Below are 27,735 nucleotides of genomic sequence, written 5' to 3'. Positions count from 1 at the left end.
TATATGGGATTGGGGAGGAGAATCTGTATATAGGGAGAGAATTGACTGTTGTTTCAGGCACTGTACCACAGGGTCTTATTCATTCCTTACTACTTCCCATGCAGCAGGTTCTATAATCCTCACTTTACAGATGAGAAAGGGGAGGCTCAGAGAGGGGAAGTAACTGCTGCATAGTCACACAGCTGGAGAGTGACAAGGTCCATGTTCAAACCAAGGGCTGATGCCAAAGTCCAAGCTTGAGCCACTCTGCAATGCTGCCCATTTGTGAGCCTGGATTTTTTTTTTTTAACTTTCAAGGACAGGCCCCACCGGTTAACAGCTAACCCCAATGTCTCTCATGATATTCCCTGGAGGTGGGGTTCTGAGGTTCCAAGAGTGCTTCCCACTGGCCTGCCCTGTCCTCCGTATAAGCCCCAGACGGGTCTTAAAAGTTAATCTTTTCTACTCTATTCCCGACTAGGCTTGTTGATGCTGGAGTGAAGCATTCCTGCTATGGTTTGGTTTTGAAACAGGCTAAGGGAACAGAAATATGAGAGAGGCAACTTGACTTATCCTATCCACAGTGAGTGCTGGAACGAAAAGAAGGCCCTAGCCCAAAATAGATGCCCAGGCTTTTCAATGGGACCTAAAATTTTACTACTTTGAGTTCAGATGCATCTTCTTTGAAAAAGAACTATCAGTAGAATGAATACAGCCACTACGAGTCTTTCATACTATATGTAAACAAATTCATTCAGTTACTTTTCATTTGTGGAAAAAATATATTGAGACTATTCCACTTGGAAAATGAGAGTTTTAAAGTATATTGTTGCCATGTATAATTGAAAAAGTGGCATGCACATGTTGGGAATGAGTTCATTGTTTCCAAAGCACTTTGTGGATGTGGAACTCTTCTGGGTGAAGGGGATTCCATGGTTTCAGGCTGGGTGTCTTTGCTGGAGGACTTGTCAGAGCTTTAAAAATGCTAATTCTCATTATGAATTTCTAGGAAGGGGATATAGTTCTCCAAATTTATTTGACCGTAAACCTTTTCATGGAATCTTAGGGACGAATATCTCCTAGAATACACTTTGCAAAACCCAGGATCAAAAATCATTAATAAATACTAACCCCTTACCTGTGCAGAATACTTTACAGTGAGTCCCCAGTGGGCTTCAGACACAACCTCATTCAATAGGGTTTTCTTGAGGGACAGATGAGAGGTCATTTGAGCCTGTGGCAAGCAAGGGCAAGCCTGGCAGGAGTGATAGGAGTGGGGATGGGCTCTTAGGGGAAGCTCTAGGAAGGTGGGGACAAAGGGCCCACTTCACTGGTCCCTCTACTTCGTTCCCTGTCTGCCCCAGGAGAGGGGGCCTGCACTTCCTCAGGAGGCTCCCCTTTCTCCCCAGCGCCTCTCACTGACTTGACCAAAAAGGCCATGCATGTGAGAGAACTCCGCCTCCTCTGTTCTCCCAGCCAAGATGAGCCTCCAGCCAGGCACTTTTCTGGCTTTCTTGCTGCAGGAACATGGCACGGTTGTTTGGGAGCACAGCTTGCCAGGAGGCCCATGGCATGATGGCTTGATCAAAGGGCTTGAGCCAAGGCTGGCCCTGGGCCACATGGCTGGATTGCAGCCTTTCTATCCATCCCCCTAATCCCATTTAGGATGTTCAGGATCAATGAAAAGATCTGATCATTCAAATCATACCAAAGTATGCTAACACCATGTGCTACCCCTCTGGGGATAAACCTGCTTTACAAAGGGAATGCTTGCCTAATGGTGGGACAGAAGGATGAAGGATATGCCTTTTACCTGTGGGACCCCATGAACTTAGGACCCCGTGAATGATCCATCACAAATCCATCTGCATTAACCACTCTGTCCTTCCAGGTGTGCTATTCCATCTGTGTACCCAGCAGCAAAATACAATTCTGCTCAGAATAATGAACCTAATGTTCTGAAGGCACCAGAAGGTTGTGGAAGTATTGACCTATCTCTACTTAGCATCTGCTCACCAGGACCCCTGAGACTGTGGAGGGGGTAACTCAGCAGAAGGACCAGGGCTAACAGGGACTGAATCCTTACCACATACCAGGGCCCGCTCCAAGCACTTTGCATGTTTTAAATTGCTTAATTCTCACAGTGACCCAGTGGAGGAGATGATAGTTTTGTCTCTTCTCCATATTATGGTAGAGGAAAATGAGGACAGAGAGGCCAAATGACAGGCCCATGGTCACCCAGCTAAGAAGTGAAGGGGCAGAACTTGAACTCAGGCCTCCTGCCCCAGAGCTTGCGGCACCTGGCATGTGGTAGTAGTTGAGAAGTTACACACTAAGCCCGAGTAGACCTGTGGTTAGTGACCCCCTCTGCAGCACAGGGCTGATGGACAGAGGGCTGGCTTGGGCCAAGAGCAGCTGGCACTGCAGATCTGTTGGAATAGCTCTGCCCAGGCTGCTCAGGGCAAGGTGCGGGACTGGGAGGCATATGTATCCTAAAATAGAATTTTGGAGAAATAATGTGCATTCAAAGGAATGAGTCTCAGACGAGGATGTTCAAGAATCAGTAGCAGACGCCGTGTTGGCCACAGAATGTTTCTAGGTAAAATGCCCTCCTTCCCACCCCCCATGTCCCCCACAAACCAACAAACAAACTAAGAAAAAAGAAACAAAATAAAATAAATTGAAACAAATTAATAAACATGCAAAAACCACACAGACAGTCATCTCTTCTGTCTGTGGGTAAAACTGACAGCTCTAGAAATAAACGGAGATCCATATAAAGGGTTTCAAAATATGGGAGTAATTTTTGTTTTTCCATTTAATGCTAGATTTCAAAGGAGGGGAATATGTCTATCACTGCTACATACACGTTCTGTTTAAAACCCATCCAGATGCCTTAATGGGGCTCTGTCAAGAGTGGGAAGGTCCCCACAGCTGCTTCTCAAAGCCAGTAGACCACTCGGTGTGGGCAGTGGGGAGCTTGTGCTTGGCAGGCCTCCCGCGTCACCATTATTTCTTTTTGAACACTTGACGGCACACCTGGTCACCACAGGTCAGCTCCTGCAACGTGAGAAAGTGGGTGAGGGGCTAACAAGCCAGGCCTTTCTTCTGCCCAGCCCTCAGCCCCCTTGGTATCTGGGGGTGGGAGGCTGAAATAAAGAGGACACTTAGGTATTCTGGGCAAAGTGCATCTCACAGACCCAATCAGCGGGCATGCCCTGCAGGTAGCAGTAATTTGATTTTGACACTTGAATTGAGCTTGAACAACTATAAAAATGAAAAATGCAAAGAAATGACCATCTTGGGCAGGATTTCTCCTACTCCCATGATTAAAGTAACATGGCCTAATTTATAAAAGGCAGCGAAGCCATGAGGAAGGGAAGGACCTAGTGTAGAGAAGTGTTTGGAAGGTAGGGGCCTGAAAAGATGCTGGCTGGTGAGCTGCCCCTCCACCCTGTGGGCTTTCTGGCCTCTGGTAATTAGAACATTGGCTGGGGGTGGCACAGGTACCCGCAGGGTGTGAGGTGTAGAAGGGCTTTCCCAGGCTTGCCTGTGCAGCTGACAAGGTCCTGCTTTTCATCCAGATAGAGGGAGCCCCAGGCCTTATTTGACCCTCACTGATCCTCGAAGGAGGAGGGAAAAACATGAGTGTGGAAAGAACCACCACAATCATTGCAGTTGACTGTGAATCCATTGTCTAAGCCACAGGGAGCACTGGGGATTGTATTACAATTAGAAAAATCCATCATCCAAACCAGTGCAGGTAGTGAAAGCCATCAATGCAAAACACGATGAATGCCTCCCATAGATCATCAGCTGACATTGCCTTCAAAATAAAGATCTCAGGTGAAGCAAGGCTGGCTGTGAAGGGTGCCGTGGCAACCTGAATACTGACATTGGAGCCAGGTACCTGCCTCATTCCAAAGGTGAGTGGATTAATGAATGAAGAGCCATTCACTGAATGAGCCATTCATTTACAAATGAGCAAAAAAGGATGAAGGAGTGAGAGATTTTTCACCATTTGAATGCTGAACCCATGAAGTGCCTTGAAGATTGAAGAATAAAAAATTAAGCTGTCTCGACAGGTATAAGATATTTAAGGATATCAGTTATTGTTCCTACTGCTCTGTTCTAGTACCAAATTAACTTAAAATATTTTGGGGTCAGGAGGACATACCTCATGGAGAGAGGTCAATGCCTGTGGCAGTTCCCAGGCAGAGTGGGTCCTGTCTCCTCCCACCCCACTCCCTCTCCCAGGCTCCCATCATTATGAGAAGGCCCTGTCCCACCCTCCTCCAGGGCATCTAAATTCTGTGGCTCACATTTCTCCCCAGCTGGTCTTTAGCAGGTTCCCTGTATTTCTCCTTGGATCTCTGCTTCCTAACTCAGCATTTTGAACTTTCTTTTGAATTGCAGCTGTTCACAGAAACAGCCATATAGATTTCTTCCTGGAGTCCCCTGAGCCAGATGGGAATGGCTTTCTGACTATATGACCACATGCATTTGGCTGGAGCTTGGGGTAGGAGTGCAGGGCCATTTTTCTTGTCAAAGCGCCTGGCTAGGTGACCACAGTAGCATGTGTAAGCACAATGGAGTGAGCTGAGCAGAACCCAGTACTTACCAGGTACAGCTTGTCCCCCTCAATCCACTGCTTCCAGCCGCGGTTCTCCTTCTCCCCCTTTTGCACACACACAAGGACATCACCTTCCCAGGTGACCAGTGCCTGTAAAGACAGATTCCCAGGCAAATCAAACATATGGTCTTGAGGGACTGAACAAATCTAAACCTGCAGCTGCAATTCCTGCAGCCATTTCAGGGTCTTGCTTGCTCAAAGGGCAGAGCCCTCAGCCTCAGGGAGCCAAGATCTTTCCAATGTCATTTTCCACATACACCCTCCATTCCAGCCAAACCAGCTTATCTTGGCTTGCTCTGTTTTCTTTTAAGGAATTCTACTCTTCCATTTTTCCATTTTTTTATACCATTTTTATATGGTAAAAAATTTTCCATTTATTTATACCATTTTTATATGGTAAAAATAGCATTTCAGATCAGTGGGGAGAAGATGATACATTTCACTATATAACGATGTAAAATTTCTGGAAGGGGAAAATACCTTAAAGTCAACAGAGAAACAAAAAACTGGGGGAAAATGATAACATATCAGCAAAGATTTGATTTCCTTTTATATATAAAGGGCTCCTATAAATCAATAAGAAAAATGTCATTAACTTAATAGTTCATGTTAACAAAGAACATGAACTAACAGCTTACAAGGGGGAGATAGCCCTAGCAGATGGCTTCTAAACATAAGAAAAGACATTCAGCCTCACACACTATAAGAGAAATGCAAATGAAGACTTTGTTTTTCAGATACAATTCATCATATGGTCAAAGATCAAAGAGTTTGATAATACACTGAATTGGAGGGAGAGTAGAGAAGCAGGCACTCTCTCTTATACATGGCACATGGGGATATAAATTGGTATAAATCTCTTTGGAGGGCAATTTTATATTACCTTTCAAAATATAAAACTGCATATACTTTCTGACCTAGAAATTCTACTTCTGGGAATTTCTCCTTCAGGAATCACACTGTGAAAACTGCCCACTATAGGACAGCAATAAAGGCAGGGGAGCTCCCTAAATAATCAGGGGGTTGCCCAGATGGCTCCAGTACCTGCCTTCTTATCCAGAACCAGGTGGGTGGACCTTCTGCTGGTTCTTGGGTTCCTCCCAGCAGCAATGCAAACTGGTTAATAGCACAGGGGCAGCAGCAGAACATGTGCTGAACAGCTAGGCTACAGTGGCCAGCAGGTTGGAGAAGCCGTAGGCCTGCTGAATCCCAAGAGTGCTCAAATCCCTGTGTACATATTTACAAACTATTTACCCTTCAAATTTCTCCTCCTTCTGTTCCCCACTTTTACCCCTCCTAATACCTGCTATAATCTGTACTACCCCTAGGTGGCCCTATAGGGCCAACCACTTCTGTGCCCAAATTAGGCATGTCCTTCCTGAGATGATTATGTCATTCCCCTCTGAAGAATGGTTCTGGGTCTGTGTTGTTCTTCTTCGGGGATGACCGTGATGCTAGCTGATTTTCTTCCAAGTATGTGCAAACTACATTATGCCTCTCTGAACAATATTATGCTAAGGACCAGATGTTTACTTTTCTTGGTATCTTGTAAACCCTGTTGGTGATAAACTGACCTTTGGTTTTTTCCCCAGTGTCCTTGTACATTTGGGCCTGTTTTTTTTTTTTTTGGTACAAATCTGTTTTCTACAGATTGTTAAATCTACCTATTTCTAAAATAATATTTGACCTTTACCATATTATATACTTTATGTACAATTTTATTCCTTCTCATTTTACTTCCCAGTGCATCACAGCATTATTTGTTACAGCAAAGGACTAGAAGCTTCATAAATTCTGTCAGTGGGTGGCTAGTTAAATATGGTATGGTTCATCCCTGCTATGCAGTCATTGAAAGAATATAGCCGTAGTGGATGGTTTAAGTCGAAAAAGCAAGGAGCAGAGCCAAATGCTTGCATGCATATGTTTGTACATGTTTCCTGCAAGGAAGTAAAAGAAACCCTTAATAGTGATTGTCCCTGAGGAGAGAACCTGTGGCTGGGGCTAGGATAGAAAGAAAATGTTACTTTTTACTTTTGGATTTTTTTAACCATCTGCATGTATTCATATTCCCAAAGCTAATTTGAAAATAAAATTCTACATGTTTTCTAAAGAAAAAAAAGGTCTCCTCCTCCTTTAGGACCATCCTAAACCTCACATCTTTAAAGGTCTTGGAGAAGCTCAATTCATAGGTTGCCTTCCTTGCTCTTCTGGGAGGAAGATGTTGTCTGGAATAATAATTTGCTTTTTCTTGTGATGAGCCTTGGACTCTGAGTTTTCCTCTAAACAGATGAGAAAGGACTCATGTCTTCAATTTGGGCAAGGACAGTGTCATCTGTCCTCCTCACTCCCAGATTGCCTCACACATGATAGATACCTAATACATGTTGGTTGAATTGATGCCTGTCTCCCCCAGTAGACAGTAAGCTCCATGAAAGAAGATGCTGTATCTGCTTTTCATTTCTGCAACACCAGACTCAGCACAGTGACCAGCATTGTTGAATGAATCTCTGTTTGTTGAAACATAATCTTGAAGTAAATCCATTTGCCTCCTTGCCTTAGTTTCTGTGGTCCTACCAGAGTGCACACATGTACATCAATATGGACACTGTATGGTCATTGTTCATTTACTTGTCTGCCTTCCCTGGGAGGCTTGCAATGCCTGAAGGCAGGAGAGGGCATCTGATTCATCATTTTATCACTAGCTACTGACTTAGTCCTGGCATATAGTAAAGGCTTAGCAAATTTTGTGGAAGGAAGGAAGAAGGAAGGAGAAAAATATTAGTGCATGGGGCCTGTCCTAATATTTTATTTTAATAACTCATACTGGACAGCAAGATTAAAAGTTGTTCTGACCCTAAAGTAAATTGGTTACCAATAAATTATGATAATACAATATTATAGCCTTACTCCTATATAAAAATAATAAGAAGCAGAAAGAAGAGAATGGTTAAATGAACTAAAATTTCTCAATTTAATCTGCTCAAGAAATCAGCCAGGATAGGAAGTTGGGAATACATAGAACCCACAGGAAGTCCTTCCTAAAGGGGGTCCCTGACTCCTCAGAGGAGAATTGACTCTGTGTTCAATGTGGTTGCATTGCTTCTGCTCTGGGCTGGCATAGAACTGGGCACTACAGGGCACAACATGCACCTCTCCTCCACATTGCCGAGTGGGGAGATTTCCAGAGGGCTTGTAAGGGTGACTAAGTAGTTGAGACATGGAGCCTTGGAAAACAGTAGCATGAGGAGTACCACACACACTCTCACACTCACACATCCTCACACTCCCACACGTGTATAGGTGTTCACTCAGGCATGCCACCAAGTGTGGACGACAGAAATCAATCAGAGAGGCCAGGCATGGTGGCTCACGCCTGTAACCCCAGCAGTTTGGGAGGCCGAGGCGGGTGGATCCCTTGAGGTCAGGAGTTCACGACCAGCCTGACCAACACGGTGAAACCCTGTTTCTACTATATACGTGTGTGTGTGTGTGTGTGTGTGTGTGTATGTATGTGTGTATATATATATATATATATATATATATATATATATATATATATTTAGCCAGGCATGGTGGTGCACGCCTGTAATCCCAACTACTTGGGAGGCTGAGGCAGGAGAATTGCTTGAACCTGGGAGGTGGAGGTTGCAGTGAGCCGAGATTGCGCCACTGCACTCCAGCCTGGGCAACAAGAGCGAAACTCTGCCTCAAAAAAAAAAAAAAAAAAAAAGAAAGAAAGAAAAATTAATCAGAGAAAGAGATTTGCCCACTGTCTAGCACCCCCTTCCAGCTGAAGGGTTCCAGTGAAGTTACAGAAAGCAGGTAGTCCCTTGGGTATCTGCTCTGCATGGTGATTCTCATGGGAATGGCCCATTGTTGGAGGCTGGGCAAACTGTCCTGGGTACTTCTCACTCCCTACCAAGGGTGTATGTGAGAGAGAGAGAGAGAGAGAGAGAGAGAGAGAGAGAGTGTGTGTGTGTGTGTGTGTGTGTGTGTGTGTGCATTCACTCTGGCTTTGTAGTGAAGGCAAAGAGGAGGCAAGCTGTGGGAAAGAGGATTCTCTCTCTTTCTGCAGGGCTAACTGCTGACTGGAGAGGGGAGAAAATGGAACACGGAGAGACAGAAGAAAGGTAGGAGTGTGTTAACACGTGGAATCCATTAAGGGCTGGAAGGGTGATTTATTTTAGGAAGAGCAAGTTCTCTACCATCAAAGGTCACAAAGGATCAAGTCAGAGAGGACAGGCCTGCTTTTCAAGAGCCCACACCCAAAATGGAAAGATGAGGGAAGATGAATCATTTTGCACTATTGGGTTGGAACAGCAGAGTGATGCAAAAAATTCTGAGATCAATTTTCCTATCAATTCTGGTGTCCAATGAATTGGCTTTTCAGCCAGATGGTTCACAGGTTCAGAAAAGGCTTGTTGATCCATTATCCCCTGAGGGAGGGGTTCCATAAGTGGACATTCCAGGGCCCAGAATCTTAAGTTCTCATGCCAAGAGTGCTCTGATGGAAAAATTTCCATCATGCTTTATATTTCCCTACTTTTCTTTAGCAAAGAACACTAAATATAATTCAACCTTGACTTGGTGGGTGAGATTATCAATGCTACAGGACAACTTGACTGAGAAATAAAGTGTGTCCAGCTCTCTTGGCTTTTGTCACCAAATAATAATAACAGCTTTTCCTCCCCACCCCAGGAGAGGAGTCAGAGCTTGTGCTCATTGCTTTGGGGGAGAGTTGAGACCTCTGACTTCTAAGGAGCTCCTGGAAGCACAGTGTGAGAGTCTCGGGGTAGTGGCCTGACCCTGGGAAGATCAGGACTTATGGTGAGGGGGGAAGGGCAGGGTAGAGGGTGTGGCACTTGAAGGGTTGGCCCTTTGCCGGGGGTGGGAAGGTGACAGCACGGATACCTTGGGCCAGAGTACTCAGCTCTGTCCTCCCTCAGTTTGGGAGATAGGACAGAGGTTCCAGTGGCTGAATTGGCCCAGAGGGAAAGGATGCTTTGAATATTCAAACTGCCCACCCTTGTATAAAATGCATGGGCATAGACAGTGAAGAGTCAATTGCAACCATGATAAATGACAAGCCAGGAACCTTCCAAAATCTCTTGGACTGTGTATCCCTGGGGTTCCTTATGATGGGAAGGTTTGGTGGAATCCTTAAATACAACTGAGATTGGATTTCTCCTATTCCTGTTTGGTGGGGACTGACCAGGTGTAATTTGATTTGGAAAATCAAAAACAGGCACACTGAACATGAATGTGGGCAGGAGGGCTAGTTACTGCGTTGGGATACCACACAGTGATGCTGGGGAGAGCTGCTGTTACCCTTGCCTTCCCAGCACCTCTCCACTTCTCCCTGCTGCCTCTGCCTTATTTGCAAACAGCTCTCGTGGGCAAGAGCCTGCCTCTTCTGCAAACTCAAGTTTTTGGGCATTGAGATAACTCCCCACTCCCCTCTCAGAGTTATTTTCTGCCTGCTTTCAGGGTCCCATCTATATTCAATAGTTCAAACAGCGAAAGTCTGGCCTTCTGATACGTGGAGAGTTGCCTAGATTATCCCTTGTCGGTTAAGGCAATGCTAGGACAGAAGCCACAAACTTGCCAGAGACTTCTCCAAGTTATTAGGGCTGGATAAATCTTGACTTCACTTAACCTACTGATTTTTTTTTGTTTAATTTGGATCATTCTTTTTTTTAAAAAAATGAAATCAGCTGGGATCATCTATAATTGAGATGTTTCTTTTTATATTTGCTCTTTTTCGGCAGAATCATAAAAATTTGAGATATTTTATATAAAAACATCTGATTTCTCTACATCTCCTAAAGAAAATCTGGCACCTTCAGGCTTTGCTCCTCCATGGCAGTGCTTGGCTAACACTGGGCAGGGCTGCCACCTTTCCATGCGCCCTTGCTCCCCAGCAGGCACAGGTACTGTCCCTCCCTGTGATGTTCCACCTTGCCCTCTTCCCTCTGCCTGCCAGGCCCATGGCTGTATATGACTCATAGGCCCTGGCCCTCGATCGTGGAGAGGTTGAGCTCTTAATCTCTCCTAGGCCTGCCTCTTCCTACTAAACTTTCAATAATTGCTCATTGCCAGCATGATTAAGGCCATCCTGGTCCTCCTTTCCTGATTTTTCCCAGGTTGTTTCTAACATTTTTTTTTCATCATGATACCAAATAGCCAGCCCCTGCACAGAACGTGTGAGTGAAAAACACCAGCCCTGGTCAGTACCTTAACATGCCGGTTATCCAGGCCCTTCGTGTACTCGTCAAACTCTACTCCAACAGTGAAATCCACATCATAGTTGCGGAATGTGCTAGTAGTTTTTGTCTTGAAGTTATCACCATCTTGATCAATAACCTTCGTCTGAGTGAGACGTACTGCAATCTTGCGGGTGGCAAAATCAATATCTGTTGGCAAAGGGAGTTGTGGAGGTTATGATGTGCTCAGCCAGACTCATTCATTTCTTTAACAAGACCAAACATTCAAGACTAGAGACACAGATTGTGTATAGGCCACCTGTCTTTGCTTAAGTGGGAAATAAGCATCTTACTTGTGGCCAAGTTGGGCATCTCAGTCAGTTGCTGGGAAACCTAGGAGTCTCCTGGCACCTCCTCAGGATCCCTGATGGGAGGGAGATGTAGCACGCAAGGCTCATCCCTAAGCTGCAGCTCCCCAACACACACAGACACACACACACACACACACACACACATGTCACAGCAGCTCTATTCTATCTGACCCGTTGGGCATCCTCCTAAGAGTTTTCTGAACAAAAAGATCTCATGATTTAAAAGAAAAAAGACTTTGGAAATCACTAGTTTTAATCATGGATAAAGATGAAACTTAGGAAATTTTGTTAATGTCCACAGCGGGGAGGGATAGTTTCAAGCTTCCATTTTAACAGCAGACTGTTCTGCCTCAGTTCTTAGCCCCCAGTATAGGTTTGTTTTTTGTTTTGTTTTGTTTTGTTTTGTTTTGTTTTGTTTTTTCAAGACAGGGTCTCACTCTGTCACCCAGGCTGGAGTGCAGTGACATGATTTTGGCTCACTGCAACCTTGACCTCCTGGGCTCAACTGATCCTCCATTTCAGCCTCCCAAGTAGTTGGGACAACAGGTGCACACCACCATACTCAGCTAATTTTGGTATTTTTTGTAGAGATGGGGTTTCACCATTTGCCCAGGCTGGTCTCCAACTCCTGAGCTCAAGCGATCCATGTGCCTCAGTCTCCCAAAATGCTGGGATTATAGGTGTGAGCCACCATGCCTGGCCCCCAATGTAGTTTTAAACATATTCTGGAAAATAAATATTGACTCAGAGATTTCTTCTTCTTTTTTTTCTTTCTTGAGATGGAGTCTCGCTCTGTCGCCCAGACTGGAGTGTAATGGCACAATCTCGGCCCACTATAAGCTCCGCCTCCCAGGTTCATGCCATTCTCCTGCCTCAGCCTCCCAAGTAGCTGGGACTACAGGCGCCCACCACCACGTCTGGCTAATTTTTTGTATTTTTAATAGAGATGGGGTTTCACCATTTTAGCTAGGATGGTTTTGATCTCCTGACCTCGTGATCTGCGCACCTCGGCCTCCCAAAGTGCTGTTTGGGAGCACAAAGGCATGAGCCACTGTGCCCGGCCTCTTCTATTGTTTTTAAGATCCCCTAAAAAGGTTAATACTTGTTTACATTTTTGTTATGAAAATGTTGAAACAAACCAAAGGAGTGTTGAATGTCCTAAGCGTTGCATATTACAACAAGAAGCTAACCCCTAGTTGAGCATAAAATGTGGCTCAACTAGAGCCATACCAAAAAATTGTTGGCCTGTGGAGTAGACCTAGAAAGAGGGGATAGTTCTGAAAATACTTGAATTTCTTTCCTTGCTATGAAATCACCACTCTTGGTCTTTAGTCAAATATCTGATTCCCATTATGCCTGTAAATTCTCCAGATAGCTTTAGATGCCAATTTAAATCTTTAGCATTTTTTTCAGAAAATCCACTGAGAGGGTTTTAAAAAACATTAGAATTGATTCTATTAAAACCCAAAGATAATAATGACCTCAAGAATAAGGACAGTTCAAATTTATCAAGTGCTATTTCTCTGAGAACTGCAGTACCATCTTTATGATATGTAAGTGATGAAATTTCATGTTGTGCACTGTCTGGTGCAGGACAAACACTATATTGTGGCCATGAAAGAGAGAGCAGCAGGTAGCTCAGGAAGTTCCTGTCAGTTTGGAGATTGACAACTCTGCTACCTTCCCATGGTGGCCAAGCATCACTTCCCTCACTCTCTCCCCATTTCCTTTCTGACCCATTTCCTTCAAAAATCCTTCTTTGGGTCTGGGCCTGGTGGCTCATGCCTGTAATCCCAGGACTTTGGGAGGCCTAGGTGGGTGGATCACCTGGGGTCAGGAGTTCAAAACCAGCCTGGCCAACATGGTGAAACCCCGTCTCTACAAAAATACAAAAATTAGCCGGGCACGATGGAGGTGCCTGTAATCCTAGCTACTTGGGAGGCTGAGGTGAGAGAATCACTTGAACCCTGGAGGCGGAGGTTGCAGTGAGCCAAGATTGTGCCATTGCACTCCTCGCAATAGAGCGAGACTCCATCTCAAAAAAAATAAATCCTTCTTTGGTCACTATTACTCCCCTTCTCCCCCAAATCAAGGAGAGGCCAAGTTGAACCTCACTTTGGGTCAGCAATCTGAATCTACAAAAGAATCACAGCTGCATAAGAAAGGGCCCTGGGTACCTTTAGACTCTAACTTGTATAAAGTCAGATTTGAGCCTGACAGAATAATTTTAAGCAATATTAGCTAGCCAGAAGGTAAAAGGATTACATGCCTGTATCCTAAGTTGAAAAGAGAAGTAAGTTCAAGTTGGCATGAGCTGCTGCACAAATGCCAGTGCCTCGCTCACCTCTCATTCTCTACTATTTGTTGAGTACCTTCCATGTCTAGGAACCAGTGGGTCCCAGAGCTAGTTTCCTTTCTGGATCATCTGAGACAATGAAAAAAATGCAGATCCCAGACCTAGAATCTCTGGGTGGTAGAACTCAGTGATTTCAGATTTTGAACTTTGTCCATAGGAGGCTGTTTGGAAAAAGACTTCTATGGTTTAAAAATTTTGAAAGCTACTGTTAGAGCGCCTACTTTTCATGTCAGAGATGATGAAGTAAGACCTAGAGAGGTTAGTCTACTTGTCTAAATATACATGGCTGAAACAGCAATTGTACTGGCTTGGTAATTGGATAGATGTGTAGAGTGATTGAGTTGGAAGGAAGAAACAGTGGTTCTGAGCTTGGATGATCAAGATGAGAGCCAGGGAATAAAAGAGGGAACTAGTTTTATGGGGATACATAGGAAACTGAATTTTAGGTAAGGTGAATCTGTGAGCCATGCTGTGTGGACTCTTGGTAATATTTGGGGTGGCAATTAAGACACACTTTGTGTCTAGGGATGGTGTCCCTTTGTGTCTAGGGATAGTGTCTAGGGATGGTGGCTCAGGGTGTAACCTCCCTTGGGAAACCTTCCTCATTTTATTCTTCAAACAAACCCACAAGGTAAGTTTTATTTTATCCTCATTTTGCCAATGCGGAAAAACTGCCTCAGAGAACTTGTGTCACTTTACCTGGATTATGTGGTGAGGAAGCAGTCAAGATGGTACTTGAACTTAGGACGGTCTGTCTCAAGGGCCAGTGCTGTGCTCCCCAAGCTCTGGGGTAGCCCAGTTAGACCATCCCCATGTGTGCAATTTCTGTGGCTGCCCAAGATACTAGTAACTTCTGATTCTGTTAAATTTCCCCTGGAGACACAGGGACTGTGGGATTCAGTTGGATGAGCCCTCCCTGTTTGAGGCAGTTCGTTTTCCAAAGCCCTTGCATACTGTCCCCCACCAAATGGCAATTGTTTTCTAGGCCCAGGGCTGTATAATAAGTGAGAGCTGAAGCAATCACACTCCAGCCGGCTACATTATCTGGCAGCTTCACCACTGTGGCTTATGGAATTGTACATGAGCACGTCCAAGCCACACAGCCTATGAGGCATGGGGTGCGGGGAGAGATGAACGGTCTCTTGGCTGCCTTTGGTTCTGTGAATTCCTCTAGTCTTCTTGGCCAGCATTCCCAGAGCCCCCACTTCCCCACTGTGTTTGCCATGGGGTACAGCTCCATCGGATGTTTGGTGGTCAAAAAAATGGGCTCACGAGCAATAAGTTTGGGAGATGAGGAATTAAAACCAAGACAAGCTGGTTTCTGCCCTGTAGAATTTCATAGATTCTTTAATATGGGAAAGGTGCTTTGTAGCTCCAAGTTGGAGGGAGGATACAGGGTGCAGCTTTTCAAAGTCTGAGGTGGCCATGGAGTCCCTCTGTGGAGGAATATGCAGTTGGCCAGGTGTCCCAACACAACTTACTATGGAAAGGGCTCACCAAACCCTTTCTGACACATGTATCTCAGCCACCTTGGCCTTGCAATCATACCTATTTAATTTTTCTCTCTTCAAGGTAACTGCTGACCTGTTTAGGTAGGACCAAGTGGTCAAGTATTTCCGACTTAAAAAATGAACCCTTCCTTAAAATTGCTACAAGCCACTGAAGAGCATCTTCCTTGTTCTAGTGAGTACAAACACATGCTTGTGGCATGCAGAGGAGCTGGCAAGAGGCTGGCATGTCACACTCCAGCTCATATTTCTCTCTTTCTGCCCCAAGTGTGTCCAGCTTCAGTCTCGTTGCTGGAGATTTGGTTCCAGATCTAAAGCAGCAGAGGGCCGTGGCCGTATGTGGAGCTATTATTAACTGCATCACCTTGTTGTGAGGATCAAATTTGATGGTGTTTGTGAAGAGCTTTGCCCAGTGGCTGGTAGCCAGTGATCATGGCTCTGTAAATGGAGGCTGCCATCATATCATTATGAAGCCCCTGATCGCACAGGCCAATTTTCTTAGTTCTTCGTGTTTTCCCACATATCCCTTGAACAGTTGCTCTCTGAACCTCTGTCACTCTCGTCCCAGCTTTCCAAATCTCATAAGGCCCAGCCCCAGATTTGCCTCCTCCTACTCTTTCTTGCCTCCTTCCTTACCTGCTATCCAGGCCAAACAGTTTTACTGCTCCCCTCTACCTACCAACAGTACTTAACATTTCCCCCTGCATTTTTCATAGAGTTGGTTATTCTTTCCTGCAGTCTCACCTCTATGAGGACAAAGACAATGCCATCTTCTTGCTCTGTGTTCCCCCCCACCACACCATAGAACCAGGTCTTGAGCTAGGCACATAGTAGGTACTCAAGAAATACCATGGATTAGCTAATGGAGGCAGCAAGGGCCAGGACAGTGATTATTAAAGTGAGGTTCCTGGGCTGGCAGCAGCATTAGCACCTGGGAACCTGTTAGAAATGCAGGTTCTGTGCCATGGCACTCCAGGCTGGGTGACAGAGCAAGACCCTGTCTCTAAATAAATAAATATAAATAAAAATAAAAAATAAAAGAAATGCAAAATCTGGGGCCCACCCTAGACCTATTAAATAGGAGCTCTGTTGGCCAGGCTCTGCTAGTCCTTACAAGTCTTCCAAGTGATATGTGCATGCTAAAGTTTAGAACTGTGGTATAAATGAGTAAGAGTAAGGGGCAGATGCAGGTACAATCCTGTCTTTTATTTCCCAGCTAGCTGTGTGACCTTGGAGAAATCACTCTTCCTTTGTAGGAAAATGAGGAAAAGAATGCTTACTTCAGAGGACTATTTACAGTGTGGATTCAGTAAAAATAATGGTAAAATGCTTTACATAGTACCAAGTAGCTTGTCCATATGCAGTGCACATTGCCATCCACTCTTGGCCTTGTCTGGGTCAAGTAGGGACCAAGTCAGCATTCAGTCCAGAGTGAAACTTTTGGGTCATATTTATGCATCTCCATAGCTGTCTGCACTCCATGTTTTGCAAGGGGCTTGGACTCCGCAGGAGAAGTGGGAATGGTGGCTGATACACTCTCTTACTGTCATAGCCTTGGTCTGTCCCATAGGCATTTTATCCAGCCTGGTGACACTTTTCTCTGTGTGGATCAGTTTCCTCACTCTATAGTCTGGTGATGGATAGAACCAACTTCAGCTCCTTCTCCAGTCCTTTGTGCTAAGGTCTGAGCTGTGCTAAACCATACTTCTGGAACAATAGTTAGGAGATGGGAAAAGAAAAACCACAGGTCATCTGTTAACCAGATGAAACATAGGGGAAGGCTCTAGGTAAAACCACTAAGGAATAATTGAGAATCTACAGAGAAATTTAGAACTGAAGTGTTCCTCTGAGAGCAAGTCTATTTCCACTCAGTGGATGTGGAAACTGAGGCCCTGAGAATTTAAGTGGTGAGCTCAGAGCTACCCAGTTAGGATAGCACTCCTGACAATTTCTTTACAAACACATTCTGTTGTCATTTACAACTAACGCCTCCGCTCCCCAGTAAAAGGTATAGCTTGTCCCTGGTTGCACAGAAAGGTAAATCACAGCTAAAAATATCTATTGCTGGCAGAACTGGTTTGTCCTGGAAACACCATCTCTAGTCAATCTTTCTGACCAGTGCCGGGGGAATCTTATTAGAAGACTATGCAAATGGAATCAAGCATCACTTCTCTTCTGGATTGAAAAATGGCTTGGCCTCTTGGCCACCCTTCAGTGTTTGCACAACCCAGTAAATCATGTTGCCTCTGCTCTGCCCCAGGGAAGGTAGCCAAATGTTCTGTTGGTGGACTCATGATATTTCTAATCAAAACTGTTTAACTACGGTTGTAGAACACACACACACACACACACACATGCACACACACACACTGCAGATTATAAAAACACTTGCTTTTCATACTTTGCAGAGAAAATTATTTTCCTGGTATGGTATTTTAACACCAGGGTTATCAAGCATGTTTTATCTCCTTTTCTGGATTAAGGGTATCTCTGAGTCTGATTTATAGCCAGGTGAAATGAATTTCTATCTCAGAAGGAAAGGTCCAAAGGCAAGCTATTTCTGAATAATATATATGGCTTTTAGCTGCTGCAGAAGGAAAAAAAAAACCACGGACGTGACTTTATTAAAGCATACTTTTCATAACTGCATTTTGAACAATACAAGCCATAAAGGTGAAATATGAGTATGGTACTCAACATTAAAATGCTTTGTAATGTGCTTGTGAAAAAAGCTAAAGTTGCAGGCGAAAAGGGCAGGTGCTCTTTGTAAATTAAAGAGCAGAGAGGCACAAGTATTCATCATATGAAATCTGAGAACCATTCAAAGTGCAGCTTTGATGGGCTTCAGACTTGGACTCCTTAATTCTCAAATCATTGGCACTCTTAGGCAATTGTGAGAAGCAGAGTGTAAGAACAATTTTCTCCTTTTTTCCATGCCACTTCCTCCTCCAGAGAGCACATTTAGAAAGGAATTAGATGAGATCCCTGCCTGCCTCCTCCTCTCACTTCCTTCTAGGCACTGGGGGCAGGCTGGAGACCCTGGGGTGCCTCCCTGCTCCCTATGCACTGTTCTCCTCCTGATTCTTAGTCTACTGCATACTTACTGGGATGGACATTAGGGTGGAGGTGATGCCAACACATGCAAGGGGAGTCCTGTACAAAGGGATGACACTTATCATTACCTAGGCTTTTTTCATCCCTCAGCATTTCCCCTTTGAAAGTCCTACCAGGTACCATATGGTTTAAGTAGAGACTTTGGCAAGGTGTATACCTTCATTGACTTGTGAACACCATCAGGAATCCAGATTTTATGAAAATTCTTCATCGGAGCATCAGACATCTATCTGTCTGTCTATCTGTCTATCTATCTATCTATCTATCTATCTATCTATCTATCTATCATCTATCTACCTATTCATTTTTACTCAGGGACTCTGAGTGATTCTCTTGCAGTGTTTCTGAGGGTCCTGCCTATTTACTTTGGATGCCTTCATTTGGACATACCTTGTTCACAGTGAAGCTCTTTCTTACCTACCTTTCCTACCTCTTTCTTTCGTACCCCAACCAAGAGCAGTCCTGAGGAAAGGGCTGTGGGTGTTAGAAACAGATAGCCTGGGCTCCTGTCTTAGGCTCCATCATTTCCTAACCACGTGTGGCCATGGACGAGTCTCTCCACTTCTCTGGATTCCTCACCCCATAAAATGGAAAGCATTTCTTCTGAATTTATCTCTGACTGTATCCTGAGCTCTATATCCCATATCAAAGTGCCAATTTTAATACTCCATTTGAATGTGTAACAGATATCTGAAACCAAAATATGCAAACCAGAATTCTTAATGCATGCTCCCCCGCCACCCCAGCCTGGTACCTCCCCACCAAAACTCACTCCTCCTGGTGACTTCCCCATTTCAGGCAATGGGATTGTCATCTGCCCAGCTTTTCAGGCCTAAGCCTGGGACCCAAATTCATTTCTGTCATTTCCTCTCACTTCATATTCATCTGCAAACCCCGTGAGCTTTATCTGTAAAATATATGCTGAATCTGTCCTCTTTTTTCCAGCTCCACGGGCACTGCCCTAGCCCAAGCCATGGTCATTTCCTGCCTGGACAACACAGCAGCTTCCTAATGGGTCTCTCGGCCTCTCTGCTTGCAATCTTGCCCTCCTATGATTCATTTTCCATGCTGTGGCCATAGTGATCCTTAAAGAATACAAAGAGGATCAATTTGTCTTCCCAGCATAAGGCTGGTGTGTGCTTTGCCTTCCACCTACCTTAATACTCTCACTCCCCGACCGTATCCCCAACCCCTCCGGCTCACACACTTCCAACTCCCAACACACCAGCTTTCTCAAACCCTTGGGCCCAAGTGATTCTCCCCCCTCAGCCTCTTGAGTAGCTGGGACCACAGGAATGTGCTACCAGGCCTAGCTAATTTTTTTATTTTCTATTTTTTGTAGAGACAGAAGTCTCACTATGTTGCCTAGGCTCATCACGAACTCCTGGCCTCATGTCACCCTCTTGCCTTGGCCTCGCAAAGTGTTGGTATTACAGGCGTGAGCCATTGCACCTGGCTTCATGTTCTTGAACACACCCAAAACCTTTGCACTTGCTGTCCCCTGTGTCCAGAATAACACTAGTCAGTGTTCAAACCTGGGTTCCACTGTCACCCCCTCAAGCCTTCCCTGACCACCCATTACACTCCACTCCATTATTCTTTTAATTTTCTTCCCAGCAGTACCACTACCCAAAATAACCTTAAACTATTTGTTTACTTTATGTCTCCCCACTAGCATGTAAACTCTATGCTGGCAGGGAACTCGCCTCCTCATTTCCCACTATATCGGCAATGCCTAGAGCACTTCCTGATGTGTCATAGGTGCTTGATACATTTGTTGAAAACTGAATTCACTAAAATGAAGAAATGCATATAAAGCTCTAGTGTGATGTGTATCATGACATGAGAATAATTTGTGCATGTGCTCACCCATCATGCTAGACTGCAGGCTCTTAAATGGTCAGGATGAGATTTTGCACAAGACACATATTCGGGAAATATTTCCTGGCAGAGACCACTTAGATGGGAGCTGTCTGGCTTCAGCCTCTCAGGGCTCCCCCTTCCTAATGGAGCTTTCAGAGACCCACTAGAACTGTTTGTGATAGCCACTGCACTTTTAAGTCTGTGCATGTCAATTTAAATGAAAAAGATGTTCTTCATAGAAGATAATCCTCACCTTCATTTGTGAATTGAGAAAATAATGGGGTTTCCCCAAATAGTTACAATTTATGGAATGAAAATTTCCTAAAAGAGGTATAAATTTAACATTATCTAATTTTTGGACACATGCTTCCCCATCTTCACTGGTTAAAGTTATGTGATAGTTTTTCATTTTCTAGGCTGACTCCTCCCTGACTCTTCCTCCTCTAGTCACCAAATCCAGCCTATTTCCTGCTCTGGACATCTCCCTGTTCACCCTTTCTGGGTACTGCTCTCAACAACTTCCCAGGGTCATTGCAACAACCTCTTTAGTTCTCTGACAAGTCTGCTGCTCTATTCACTCTATCTCTGTTAGAGTGAGCATTGGTAGCATCTCTCTCCTCTGCATACAATTTCTTCCTAGACCCTCTCCTTGCAAGGTGAAGTTCACGTGCAGCATACTGACTTAAAGATCCTGTTGCTTTTCCAGACTATTCTTTTGCCTCCTCCTTGCACTTCACTCCCTGGTAATACAATGCCTTCTGGTGTCCCAGGCCCATGCCTGTGCACACGCCCATGGGGCTATGCTTGACTCCATCTCTGCATGGAGAACTCCTGTTCTTCCTTCAAAACCCCACCAAGAAGTACTCAGGAAGCCTTTACTGACTCCATGTACTGTAGCTCCTTTCACCACCATGCACACACTTCTCGTTACTATTGTTCTATTGATACCATAGCCCCTTTGAGCCCAAGGCATAGAATCTCAACTGGCCCATCTGTGGCAGATTATATTTTCTTAAATGGCTGCGATAACACCTCTCATCCTACATGCTGTTCTTACAATGCATCCTTGACATTCATCCCACTGAGAGGTGGGGTCTATGTCCCTTTTCCTTGAATGCAGGCAGGCTTGTACCACTTCAACCAATAGAATATGGTGGAAGTGGTACCCGGTAGCTTCTGAAGCTGGGTCATAAAAGGCCATGCAGCTTGTATCTCTTCTCTTTGGATGCAGCTAGCATGCTGTGAAGAAACCCAGGCCACATGGGGAGACCACATGTAGATGTTGAAGGCCAATTAAGGTCTCAGCTGCCAGCCAGCACCAACTGCCAGACATGCATATGAGTGAGGAAGCCTGAGATGGCTCCAGCCCCAGCTGCTGTCCAGTTGCAGCCAAATGAAAGATTTGAGCAGGAACCATTGGGGTGAACCCAGTCAGCCCCTAGAACCATGAGAAATAATAATTAAATGACTGTGGTTGTTTCAAATCACTACATTTTGGGGGTAATTCATTAAACAGTAATAAAAAACAGGAATACCATTTGTGCATGGCTGTAACCTGACTCCTTGAGAACAGATTCCAGGGTTGGTTCTGGCATCCACGGCACCTTCTAAAGCTTTGGTAGAGAATTTGAATGATTCCCACCTGGGCAGAGTTAATGAACTCTCTCCCAGTATTCTTTCACATTACTGAGATCTCCTTACGTCTGTCCTTCTTTTTTTTTTTTTTTTTTTTTTTTTTTTTATTTGAGACGGAGTCTCGCTCTCTCACCCAGGCTGGAGTGCAGTGGCGTGATCTCGGCTCGCTGCGAGCTCCGCCTCCCGGGTTCACACCATTCTCCTGCCTCAGCCTCTCCGAGTAGCTGGGACTACAGGCGCCCGCCACCACGCCCGGCTATTTTTTTTGTATTTTTAGTAGAGACGGGGTTTCACCGTGGTCTCGATCTCCTGACCTTGTGATCCGCCCGCCTCGGCCTCCCAAAGTGCTGGGATTACAAGCGTGAGCCACCGCGCCCGGCCAACGTCTGTCCTTCTTGATCTCCCCTTTAAAATGAGGACTACCCCTCCCATTCCTTTATCCCCTGATCTGACCTGAAGGAGGACTGACTTCAGGACATGACAAGTTCCTCAGGGCAAAAGAGTTCACCAACTGGTTTCCTCACTGTCAAGAAAGAATCTGGGGTGAGAAACACCAGGTGCCTAAGAAGGCAGGAGAGGAAGTACCACTGACCCTTGGCTCACTCACCTTTTGAACTCTTAATGACGTAATTTGTGGCAAACCCAAAGGTTACCATGATGTGTTACTCTGCTGAGACTGGTGGCTGAGTCATGATGGGAGGCCAGTGTGTGGAGTGAGTCACTGGGCTAGTGACAAAGCCAGTTTACTGCCCAACCCCACATCTCAGTAGAGTTGCTCTTTCCTTACTGAACCAACAACCAGGCCCACAGAAAAAGCAAACTGTCTAGTGCTAGGGGTTAAAGTATTAGAAATCGATGATTCTTAGACAGGGGATGGGCACCATCCTTAACAATAGTCACACATTTGAGGATGTCTACACATACTCTTTCCAAATGCTAAGGGTCTCACTGCTCAAAAAAAAAAAAGGGTAAGGAAGGCAAGCTTCATTGACATCTCAGTGTTGGGAAAGCAACCTGCCTTATGTCCTGAGTGTGGAGGAAACTGTTGAGATCTGTTGGGCTGCTTTTAGCAGGTCAGATTGAAGGGGCAGCTCTTCCTCACCTGCTTCTAGCTGAGCCCCCGAGACCTGTCTTCAATCACTGCCGTGCCTGCCCCACCCATGTTCCCATGGCAGGTTGAGAAGGACAAGGGGTCCCACCTCAATGGTGATAAGGTGACTCTGGGTGAGGCATTTCTGCACAGGGCCTCATGGACTTGGGCAGGAGCAAGTTTCTGGGGTCCTGAGACACTGGGCTATCAGCAGCTGGGTAAACCAGGCACCAACAGATTCACACTCTGGTTTACCTAGTAGTACCACGTATGGTATTAATCTTAATCAGTTGAGTGTCAGCCTAACACTCTACACTGCAGAGATCATGGGACAAAGAGATCAAACGACTTGCTCATTAGAGTGAAATCTATGTAATGTGATATTAAATTGGAAGTTTTGGCTGAAGCTCTAAGAGACAATAAATATTTGATACCAAGGAGCATTAGGAAGTCCAATCTGAAACCTCAATAGTGAAGATATTTAAATATCACATTCACAACTTGTGAGCCCCTTACTCACATTAAAGGTGTAAGTTGGTGTGAAAAGAGTCCAGAGGAAGGCTGTTGTTAGAGGCAGGATTTCTTGGAGAGAGCTGACGGTGTACTCTGCATCCTCCCAACCCCCAGGAGGAGAAAGTGGGTGGTAGGAAAGCTTGCTTCTCACCTTAAGCCTAGAGAGGTGGGCTTTAGGGGTCCATTCTGCAGAGCCATAAACTAAACAGAGCCTAGATTTTAAATCTAAGTCATCATAGGACTTTTTATTATTGAAGCATAAGCAGCAAAAAACACAAAGTTTCTTTCTAATTATATTACTTGACTCTGGCTTATACTGCTGAAACCTTGAAACTTCCAAATAATCCTTGTTAAAGTACTTTTAATTGCTCAAAACCACAACTACATCTAATATCATCTGGAGGGACAGGCAAGGCTGGGGCTATTATCTCTATTTGGCAGATGAGGAAACTGAGGTTCCAAAAGGTTAAAAAACTGGTTCAAGGTCCCAGAGCAAGCCCTGGACTCTAGTCCCAGCTATGTTGACCCTTCTGCTTTGGTTTCCTTATCTGTATAATCTTGTTCAGAATTCTGGTTTAAGCTATGCTCCAATCCATTTACCCATGTGTAGAATCAGAATCCCATTTCTATTGGCCACTCCTGGTACTAAAAAACACAGGTGCAACAGGGTTGAGGATGGGGCTCTGGTAGGAGGATTTTTGCCTCTTTCTTCCTCCCCACAACTATATTGAGGTAAAAATCCTGCTAACTAGAATGAAAAGGAAAGCTATTCAGTGTTGGAAACCAGTCTAAAGAATGTGAAGAGGCCGGGCGCGGTGGCTCACGTCTGTAATCCCAGCACTTTGGGAGGCCGAGGCAGGCGGATCATGAGGTCAGGAGATTGAGACCATCCTGGCTAACACAGTGAAACCCATCTCTATTAAAAATACAAAAAATTAGCCGGGTGTGGTGGCGGGCGCCTGTAGTCCCAGCTACTCTGGAGGCTGAGGCAGGAGAATGGCATGAACCCAGGAGGCGGGCTGGCAGTGAACTGAGATCACGTCACTGCACTCCAGCCTGGGCAACAGAGTGAGACTCTGTCTCCAAAATAAATAAATGAAAAAAAAAACATGAAGAAAGCGCTTAGTTCCACAAATATGGAACATATCACAGCTCTCCTTGTTCATTGACATGGTGGACATTTTCAAGCTAGAAGTTTATCACACCAAAAAACTCATGATTTCCACTCTTGGAGAGACCTCCCACCATCATATCCAAGTTATTATTGGGCCTCTAACTCCACCCACTGCCATTTCTCTCATTCTACATGTGGAGGAAGTTCCAGCGAAGTAACCCCATATGTGGAGAACTTTAAAGCTAGAAGAGGTGATAAAGAGGCTGCTGAGGGATGGAATAAGGACAGGCAGCTAAAGCCCCTTGCTCCGCACCTGGAGCACAGGAGCCACCCAGTAACTGTGAGCTCCCCTCTAGGGACCCACTCACTCTAGTCCCAGGCAGAACCTCTAGGCTGGGCAGGGCTATGTGTTTTCTGCCAGTTCCACAGGGAACCCCCTCTGTGGTGAACTCAGGACATGCACCAATTGGTAGCCCTTGGCCTGGAACCCAGTTCAGAAGTCATATAAGCAGTGGGTTGTTTGTGCCACCTGACAACAGCCTCTCTAGGCTTCCATAAGCTTGATTTTCCCTAGGCTGAGAGATTTGCTAGCTATTTCTTTTCTGCCTCCCCATTACAAAACTGATAAAAGAACAATGTAGAGGTCATTGGTGGATAATATCAGGTCCAAGTGGTTATCAAAGAGATGGTGGTCACAAGGCAGGGGAGTGACTGTGTTATCCTCTCAAGTTTGGCTTTACTCTGTGTGTGTGTATCCTCCTGACATACACATTCAGTGTATGTTTTCTGTGGGCCAGGCACTGTGCTAAGGCATCCTAGACATAATCTCATTTATCATTATTCCCAGTTTCCAGATGAGAAAACTGAGCCTCAGAGAATTTTTATTATCTGCCTAATATCGCACAGCTGTACATGAGGCATGAGGATTTGCCACAGGTCTGTTGAACTCCATAGCAGCACTGTCTGGAGGCCAGACCACAGTACTCCCAACAACAGCTTCCCTCCCCATCCCCAGTCTCCTCCTTACCCAGGGCCTTCATGTAACCCTCAAAGTTTTCATTACTCTCCATCTCCCAGGTTCCATTCTGGTCCCTTGTCATGGTGATGGCCGCTGGTTTGGTGAGGGTGTGTGGTGGATGGCAAGGAGCAGGCTGCAGGGAGAATGCGTTGGAATGAGCTGCTTTTATAGCCTAGTGGGCCAGGTTTGTGACTCTGAAGATAACAGGTTCAAAGGGCAGAAGCACAACTCAAAAGAACTTTTCTTTGCAAAGTTCAGCGAGACTATAGGTAACCCAGGAACAAAGTCCTGGTATGGCCAGGTGTGGGTGTCCCAGTGTCCTGCACCATAAGCAGGGCCCTAGAGCAGCTCATTTTTGGCTGGCTGGGTCCCCATGGGCCCCTTGTCCCACACAGAACATTTCATCCAGTAGTGGAAGAAAACAAACATCCAGGGTCTACCCCACAGGTACTATGGGTCACCAATACCCAGGCCTCAAGCCTGGGGTCTATCAGCCATGAATCTAGCACTCATAGCAAGGCTGGTGAAACTGAAAAGACAGAATTCACACCTGTGGAGCTCTACTCTACTCTGTTCCAGGCAGCATGCATACTTCATCTTGTTTCAGCTTACGAGAGCTCTGTGAGTTATGTTTAACCATCCTTATTTTACAGATGAGAAAGGATCATGGAGGTTAAATCACATGTCTAACCACAACTTGTAAGTGGTTGAGCCAGGATTCAAACTCAGATCTGTCGGGCTCCAAATCCTTTTCTTCAACAGTGTGCTAGGTCAGCTTTGAAAGAGGTTTGGAGCCTGACTTGAGAGCCCAACTCTCTCTTGCTTCCCTGTGGAAGCAAGGTGCCCTGTGGACTTCCTAGCAGCAGAGTGAGACATGAGAAAAGTGTTTTCTGGGAACCTGATTCTGCTAAAAGCAAGCTGAGCCTGGAGGGAGGCCAGATGGAGGCAGAGGGGTAGTGGAATGTTGTTTTAAGATCCAAGGGGAAAGCTGAGGATCACCTAGATCAAAGTGGGGGCCTAGCTGGACAAGGACCCTTGGTTCAGTAATGTTCTCCAAATGGGCTGTCCCAAGGGAAATGGGTTTAGTTTATTGCTTTGACACTCTATTCCAAGATGTGGTGTCTGAGAAGTGACTGTGAAGAATGGAGGTGTGGCCTGAGACAGATATACCATGAGTTCCCAAAGTGAGACCTATTTTGATGATGACACTGCAGCTCTCATATATGTATCCTTGTGCTGTGAAATCTAAGTAAATGGCTCTGTGTGTGGTATGAGGGATATAAAACAGCACATTTATCTTTCAGTAAATACACTGGAGTTAGGAAGACAGAGTGAAAAATGGCCCAGCTGTTGTCGAAAGGCCAATGGGGGAAGGTAAGGGGTGAGAAAGAAATAACTTTACCACAAATGGAAAATGAATGGAGGAAGGAGTAGACAGATAAGAAACCTTGGAGATTCATCCTGTGAAGTCCAGCCAGAAGCTGCTGTAGAATGAGCACTCAGCCTCCTGGGCTGGAGAAGTAGATAGTTCCTCCCGGGCTCAAATTTCAAGGCCTCCACAGTCCCTCCTGCCCGCAACTGAGTACCCCATAGGCCTCCCCTGTGAGAATGTGTAATGAGAAGCTGGCCTGGTAGGGGAAGGGGCTGGGGGCAAGACAGGAGTTGCTAATTGCACTAAGCCAGGGGCTTGGGTTTTCATGGGCATTGAGGGAGGAGGAATTGGTCTTGGTGTAAGATACAAATTTGAAACTGAGATGCCTGTATAAAGCCAGGCACTTGAAGGGCTACTCCCTCATTGAGGGTGTAAATTAGTCAAAATCTGCAGCAACAGATAAGAAAAAAGTTTATCTACTTGGCATGGGATCTACACAGGTTAAAAAAAACGTTTTGCTCTGCTCTGTTCTTGGTTTGGGGTTTGAATTTATCCTTTCTGTTAGCTAAAATATTAAAATAATAAATGTCCTGTGCTTGTTAACATTTTTAAGCTGCCAGGAAGAAGTAAATGTAAAAGCTGTGTAGAGGAACACACCTTCAAAACCAGATCAACCAGAATTCTGTGTGATAAAGACATGCCACATATGAGCTCATAATCCAAAATTGTAACACACACTGACAAACACATACAAACTGATGCTCTTTGTAACCCACCAAGAGCATCATCAGAAGAAACATACAGTGAAATTAGATTTCCAGGAGTTTCAGTTAATAAAATCAGATACAGACTATAAAATAATTATGTTTAAAATGAATAAAGAAAATTTAAAAGCACTGAAAACATGAAAAAGGAATAAAATAATGTTTTTAAAAACAGATTAAAATTTTAAAGAGTAGTTATTAA

General features: G+C 45.0%; 1 protein-coding gene and 1 long non-coding RNA gene across 2 annotated transcripts in view; one reads left to right on the top strand and one right to left on the bottom strand.

Annotated features, from left to right (window-relative positions):
• LOC100587509 overlaps positions 1-9,145 on the top strand; it is a 40,027-nt gene extending 30,882 nt beyond the window's left edge. Inside the window, exon 3 of the long non-coding RNA XR_004031276.1 lies at positions 8,688-9,145. This is a non-coding gene — a long non-coding RNA (uncharacterized LOC100587509). The remainder of the gene's footprint in view (positions 1-8,687) is intronic.
• RBP2 (retinol binding protein 2) lies at positions 1,971-27,071 on the bottom strand. Its single transcript, XM_030816745.1, has 4 exons — positions 25,407-27,071; positions 10,847-11,025; positions 4,601-4,702; positions 1,971-3,039 (listed from the first exon to the last, which is right to left on the bottom strand). The coding sequence occupies exons 1-4, from the start codon at positions 25,477-25,479 to the stop codon at positions 2,989-2,991; spliced, it is 405 nt and encodes a 134-aa protein (XP_030672605.1). The 5' UTR covers positions 25,480-27,071; the 3' UTR covers positions 1,971-2,988.
• Between the last annotated feature and the right edge of the window lie 664 nt (positions 27,072-27,735).

The sequence above is a fragment of the Nomascus leucogenys genome, chromosome 8, assembly GCF_006542625.1.
Source record: "Nomascus leucogenys isolate Asia chromosome 8, Asia_NLE_v1, whole genome shotgun sequence".
NCBI classification, from domain to species: domain Eukaryota; kingdom Metazoa; phylum Chordata; class Mammalia; order Primates; family Hylobatidae; genus Nomascus; species Nomascus leucogenys.
The sequence above is the reverse complement of the archived record's forward strand: the minus strand, read 5'-3'. Positions and strand labels throughout refer to the sequence as shown.